Source organism: Nestor notabilis, unplaced genomic scaffold (genome assembly GCF_000696875.1).
Source record: "Nestor notabilis isolate BGI_N333 unplaced genomic scaffold, ASM69687v1 scaffold26047, whole genome shotgun sequence".
NCBI lineage: Eukaryota > Metazoa > Chordata > Aves > Psittaciformes > Psittacidae > Nestor > Nestor notabilis.
This window is the reverse complement of record NW_009938175.1, coordinates 1-6,511: the sequence shown is the minus strand read 5'-3', so window position 1 is coordinate 6,511 and position 6,511 is coordinate 1. Positions and strand designations below refer to the sequence as shown.

The following is a 6,511-nucleotide window of genomic DNA, read 5'->3' as shown; positions in this document are numbered from 1 at the left end:
CTTTGTCCAGTGTGTGACCATCTCTCCTGTCCCCCAGGCGTGTACTACGACGAGAGCTGCAATGCCCAGAACATCAACCACGCGGTGCTGGCGGTGGGCTACGGCACGCAGAAGGGCACCAAGCACTGGATCATCAAGAACAGGTACAACAGGGCACTGGGGCTGTTTGTCACTGGGTCAGGCTCTGCTGCTGGCTCCACCAGTGGCTCAGGCTCTGCCTTTTCTCCTCATAGCTGGGGCGAGGAGTGGGGCAACAAGGGCTACGTGCTTCTGGCGCGCAACATGAACAACGCCTGCGGCATCGCCAACCTCGCCAGCTTCCCCAGGATGTGAGCTCCCTCCTGCCCTCCCCGCTTCCCACCTTGCCCTCTTTGCTCCCAGTCTCTGATGCTGACGTTGCTCCTGGGGGAATCTCTACCTTTCTATGAGAAATCTTCCCCAAGAAAGTGGAGAGGCCCTAGCTCCAGATGGAGGGTGGGATGAGCTCCCCCCAGCTCCTTTGCCGTGCTGGGTTCTGCCTTCCCGTGGCTACAGACGCTCAGGGCCGGCTCCAGAGAGTCTGATCCACCTGGAGATGCTTATACAAACAGGCCCTATTCCTCTGGGAATGGAACATCCCCGTGGAGACCAGTCCCCTGCACCCTGCATCCCAGGGCGGGCTGCAGGGAATGATAGGACTTTTATTTTTAAATAAACACTGTTGGGAATAAACTCTTGGGCTGGGTCCTGCTGCACTGGCTCCATGGTGGGAAGGGGCTGGAGTGGTGGCAAAGTCCTTCCCCTTTCCAAAAGGGGCAGGAACTGATGGTAAAACACGGCTGGAACTGGGGTGGAGAGAGAAGATGCTGTTGGGGACCCCTTGCAACGTAGTAGGGTGGGAGCTCAGGTCTACCCCATTCACACCAATAGCACGGCGGGAGCTCAGGTCTACCGTGTTCACACCAATAGCAAAGGCGTTGGGTCTGCCCTGTTAAACCAATAGCAAGGTGGGAGCTCGGGTCTTCTACCCTGTTCACACTGAGCAAGGCTCCTGTGCTTGAGCTCATCCTGCCTGTCAGCTCAGCACCAAGTCCCAGAAGTGCACAAATCACACCAGCAGAGTGGGAGCCCTGCTCCTGTCCCTCCATAAGCCACATGAGATGGAGCCGCATGGGAGCCCTGCCACTAATCTGGGGGTGCTGGAAAGAAGAACCCCTCACGTGTTCTCTGATGGTACCGTGGGTCCTGCTCCAGCTGAGCCCGTGAGGGGCTTGGCCAGCGCAGCTCCCTCTAAGTGAAAATGAAATCAGAGCACTTCCTCACTTCCTGGCTCGTGATTTGTCTGCTGAGCAGACTCAGAGGCCACGGACATCCCGGCAGTGGGGACACTGCTCTGCCCCCACTGTCCCCCTGCCCCACACACACACGCTGCCACGGAGGTGCAGGTCGGTGCCCACCACCAGGAGAAGCCTTTTCAGGTACGTTGGGTACTTTTGGCTTTAACACCCCTCGGGGAGGATGGAACTTTGAGGAAGTAAAACTGCAGGAGGATGTTTTGATCTTGGCTCTGGCTCCATTTTAGCTCTGATCTTCCCCAAGCCCTCTCTGGGTAGAGTTTGCAGGTGGTGGCTCATCCACAGGAGCTGCTGGGCACTGGGTGGGTGAAAATAGGAGGTTCTGGTTTGCTTTTTGAGGTACTTGAACCCCAGGTTTGACAGAACAGCCTCTTGCCCGGGCGATGCGAAAACCCTTCGGGGAGGGTTTCTCAGCAGGGTGGAACCAGGAGCTGAGGTTCATGTCTGGATGTGTCCCTGTGCGTCGGCGTCCTCAGGGCTCGGGTCCAGCCGACTTCTCCCCTTGCAGGCAGTGAGTCCAGGATGGGATTCTCCTTCTCACCTCGCAGAGGTTGGGGGTGCCAGTGGGACAGGCTATGGGGAGCTCCTCTGGGCACACAGGGCAGGAGCTGGTGGCATCACCCAGTGTAGAAACCCCATGAAGGACACACCAGGGAGCTGAGGTCAGGGATGTCATCACCTCCTACCTCTTACCCAACCGGATTTGTCACCAAGGGTCAAGCCCGGCTCTGAGCCCTCTGCTCCCGGCGCTTGTGCCGTGTCGCTCCGGCTGCCCGGTCCCATTGGAGCGGGATGAAGCTGCTGCCTCCCATCGCCTTCCTGGCCACGCTTGCGGTGGCACTGGGACACCACGACCCTGCGCTGGACTGGCACTGGCAGCTCTGGAAGAAGACCTATGGCAAGGAGTATCGCCACAAGGTAGGGACGTGCTGGTGGGTGGCTCAGGGTGCTGATGTGGTGGGTGCTGCTCCACCACAACCAGTCATGGCATCACCCAGCGGGGAGGAGAGCTGGATCCTGGGGATGGTTTGACACACGCACCCTTTAGAGGGATGAAGTGGGTGCAATGGCTGTGGGGGCCGTCGCTGCCCATCGTGGGGCTGGATTTGATTCCAGAAGGAGGAATGGGATCGACGCGCGACGTGGGAGAGGAACCTGCGCCTGGTGACGCTGCACAACCTGGAGCACTCCCTGGGGCTGCACTCCTACACGCTGGGCATGAACCACCTGGGGGACATGGTAGGTACCGGCCACGCTGCTGGGATGGGGCTTGTCTTGGCTTCTCTCCTTCCCTGTGAGGGTGATTTAACATGGGTTGGGGGTAGAAAACCACCCAAAAGCCCATCTTCTTGTGGGCTCCTCCAGCAGCTGTGGACAAACTGCTCTGACATTCCAGTGCTCAGCCTACCAGTATGAGGCAACGTGCTGTGAGGAAATAACTCCTCAGTGCAGCCTTTGGGGTGCTCAGACCCAGTCCTGGTCATTATATCTATGTGCAACTCATCCCTCTTCAATGTCCTGAGGTGGTGGTGGTGTTTAGTGACACATCCCAGCTTGTAGGGATGCTGGAGTTGAGCTTTGTGCATTCTTTTTCTTGTCCTTTCCAATGAACAGGTAGAAAGTCAATGTGAAAACCAGGCAGCCAAGGACTGCACAAGCTCAGACCTTGAAGGAAACCCCCCTCCAGCAGCACACCCGAAGTATGGGGAGATAAGGGCATGAACCGGTGTTTTCTCTCCCACCAGACCAGCAAGGAGGTGGCAGCTTTGTTAACTGGGCTCAGCATCACTCCCAGATCCCAGCGCATCACCACATCCCACCTACAGCCCAGCAGCCAGCTCCCGGACACGGTGGATTGGAGGGAGAAGGGATGTGTCACGAATGTGAAGAACCAGGTTTGAAGCTCCCCCTGTGCCCCTTCATGTCCTGGTCCCCAAGCGGGGTCTGAGGATCTCCGGGGCTCCCGCAGGGTGCCTGTGGGTCGTGCTGGGCCTTCAGCGCCGTGGGAGCGCTCGAGGCGCAGGTGAAGCTGAAGACGGGGACGTTGGTGTCTCTGAGCACCCAGAACCTTGTGGACTGCTCCGTGTCGTACGGGAACCGGGGCTGCAGCGGCGGGTTCATGACCACAGCCTTCCAGTACATCATCGACAACAACGGGATTGACTCGGACGAGTCCTACCCCTACAAGGCTGAGGTAGGTGCCAGAGCCAGGTCCTCCAACCCCAACCTTCCCTGTGGAACCTGCAGGAATCCAGCGTGGAACAACGAGGCCATTCACCCCTCTGCAGACACCTTCCTTCTCACCCATATCCCTCCTTCTATCTTGGTTTCTACCAACCTCACCTCATCTTCTCAGCCCTTTCGAACACAGGGAAAGGACCTTTGGACTCTTTGTTTTGCCTCCCAGGTGAATGACTGGACCTGGAGCCAGAATTTCTACATGTTTCTTTCTGTCCTACATAAATGATTGGGCAACACGTTATAGGAGAGGGAAAATGGGGCAGGAGCCCTTGGTCCTGCTCTGCATTAATCCATCCTCTGTAGGGTGATGATGTTCTTTAATAGTTGCCTCTAACAGATAAGAGGTCCTAAGATAAGAGGTAGAAGAAAACAAAGATGCTGATGCTGAGGGTCTTGATAAGAGGTGACCTGAAATGACCTGGTGCCTCAAACCCATGGCCTATGGAAACAGTGGCTCAGTCCAAGAAGGAAAGTGGAATAAAAGGCTTCAAACAGCACAAGGCAGCTCCAGAGACCCCAAAATGCTGTTCCCTCTGTTCAGAGGAGGATGGAAAGCCCTGGGCTTCATTTACATCATGAGAAATGTAGGTTAGATGGGAAGGAGGAGGAAGCAAGAACAGTGTCTCTAGGGAAGTAGGAAGAGTCAACAGAGCTTTCTAGAACAGAGGCAGAGAATTGTGTTGCAATGGTTTGGCTGCTGTTGCTGTGGGGAATTGAGGTGGACAAGATGGTCCCTTCACCTCCTTCCAGCCATCTTTTCCATAGTCTTGTGTATGGAGCAATGGTGGTCAAAGACAAGCGAGGAACGGGGTAGAAGGTCGAAGAGGGCTGGTGGAAAACACGCACCTGAGACATTCCTGGTGGGTTCCTCATGCTCCTCAACTCCCTCTTGTTCCTCCCAGAATGGGACATGCCAATACAATGCTTCCACACGAGCTGCCACTTGCTCCAAGTACGTTGAGCTGCCCCATGCTGACGAAGAAGCTCTCAAAGATGCTGTGGCCAATGTTGGACCAGTCTCTGTTGCCATTGATGCCACCCAGCCCACCTTCTTCTTGTACAAGTCAGGTATGTCCTGTTACCCTGGAGATCTTCACAGCCTTTTCTGCACTTAAAGCTTCTGAAATGGGGGGGGATTTGGCAAGTTCCTGGATCTGAGGCAGAAGCTCTTCCCTGTGAGCATGGTGGGACACTGGAATGGGTTGAAGGGAGAACTGGTGGCTGCCCCATCCCTGGCAGTGTTCAAGGCCAGCTTGGACACAGGGGCTTGGAGCAACCTGCTCTAGTGGAAGGTAGCCCTGCCTCTGGCAGGGGGTTGGAGCTGGAGGAGCTTTAAGGTCCCTTCAAACCATTCCATGATTCTATGAAGCTGGAGCTTAATTCCCATTTGGACGCATCAATATGACAAAGCCTGAGGCAGCAGCACTAGAGTGAAGGTCGCCTTTGCCTCGAGGATGAGGTCTTGTGGGCTGATGTTGTGTTTCCAACCTCCTTTTGCTCCAGGGGTGTACGATGACCCCCAGTGCTCACAGGAGGTGAACCACGGGGTGCTCATCATCGGCTATGGCACCCTGGATAACAAGGATTATTGGCTGGTGAAAAACAGGTGAGGACACAACCACCCATCCCTTGTTATCTACATCCTCACTACCTGCAGGGAACGTGTTCTCCTCATTCACCTCCCACTGCTCGACCCAGCACCCTCACAGCTTCACAATGACCAATATCCTTACAGATGGGAGGGAGCTGGGTGCAATGGGGGTTCTTAGGGAGCTGGAAGTTGCTCTCAGTCCTTAAATCATGTTTGGGAGCACCTTTGTGTCACCCCAGCAGCATTTACATGTGTTTAAGTGCATTTCAGATACGCTTTACCCCCACCTTAAGCTCCCTTTGTGCTGACGGGTGTTGATATAATGCAGACCCACTGGGGTTGAAGGGAGCTGGAGATCATCCGTCCCCCAGACGGGATGAAGAACCCTGGGAAGCAGTTGATGAAAACCCTTCCCTGTTGTGATGAGGATGAAGCTGCTGCTTCACTCACAGGGAAGAGCATTAATGTTCCTTGTGTCCCTTTGGATCCTGTCCCCTCCAGCTGGGGCGTGCGCTTCGGAGACGAGGGCTACATCCGCATGGTAAGGAACCACAAGAACCACTGCGGGATCGCCAGCTACGCCTCCTACCCCCTCATCTAGACACGGCATTCCCGAGGGATCCACCTCAGGATCTACCCTAGGACATCCCCCAACCTGGAGCTACCGACCTCAAGAACCACTTTGTGCCTCTGTGAGCAGCCACCAGCCTGTTGCAGGCTGGGAGGGAGCCTTTGCATGGGAGGATGGTGGGATGTGAGTTACAGGCACTTGGTGGCTTCTTTTGGGGGGAAAGTGGGGTTGTTTTGGGGTTTCAGAATAGAATTGTGGTACCCACAGCCCCAGCAGAGGTCACCCGCAATGGAGATGGTGCTTTCCTCCCTCCAGTTCAGCACTGGGTACGATGACACTGGAATCATTCCCTCTCTGGGCGATGCTGATGCAATTGCAGATGTTCTTTGAGAAATAAAAGATCACTTTTGCTGTTCAACCCCCGATATCTGGTCTCTGGAGGCAGGAATGGCTGGAATTCTGGCTGGAATTCTCATCTGGCTGCTCCCCATCATAAGGAGCCCTCTCCACAAGTGATGCTTCACTCCTAAATGGTGGTTATGGTTTGGGAATGGGGCATGATGGACCAGGAATGTGGGGAGAGGAAGTAGCTGATAGCCATGGTCTCATGTGGATGTAAGTCCTTGTGATGATGATATTGAACTGTAAATGCTCTCCCTGGCACTTCAGCCGCCAACAGCTCAACCCAGCCCCAAACACAGCCCTGGTTTCCAAAAGGGATGGCAAAACCAGCTCAGGAGGAAGGTTTCCACATCAAACCTTCAGTGACCCTTT

At 55.3% G+C, this 6,511-nt stretch overlaps 2 protein-coding genes across 3 annotated transcripts in view; both read left to right on the top strand.

Annotated features, from left to right (window-relative positions):
• The window catches only part of CTSK (cathepsin K), a 1,616-nt gene extending 1,283 nt beyond the window's left edge, over positions 1 to 333 (top strand). Inside the window, exons 4-5 of the mRNA XM_010019207.1 lie at positions 38 to 143; positions 234 to 333. Coding sequence (XP_010017509.1) covers positions 38 to 143; positions 234 to 333 — 206 coding nt within the window. The remainder of the gene's footprint in view (positions 1 to 37; positions 144 to 233) is intronic.
• Positions 334 to 2,126: 1,793 nt separating this feature from the next.
• On the top strand, positions 2,127 to 5,767 carry CTSS (cathepsin S). 2 transcript variants are annotated; one of them, XM_010019205.1, is made up of 7 exons: positions 2,127 to 2,252; positions 2,451 to 2,573; positions 3,080 to 3,229; positions 3,304 to 3,528; positions 4,478 to 4,643; positions 5,079 to 5,181; positions 5,668 to 5,767. In XM_010019205.1, the coding sequence occupies exons 1-7, from the start codon at positions 2,127 to 2,129 to the stop codon at positions 5,765 to 5,767; spliced, it is 993 nt and encodes a 330-aa protein (XP_010017507.1). The 2 variants fall into 2 exon arrangements, with proteins under 2 accessions (XP_010017507.1, XP_010017508.1); XM_010019206.1 differs by lacking the exon at positions 3,080 to 3,229.
• The last annotated feature ends 744 nt before the right edge of the window (positions 5,768 to 6,511 follow it).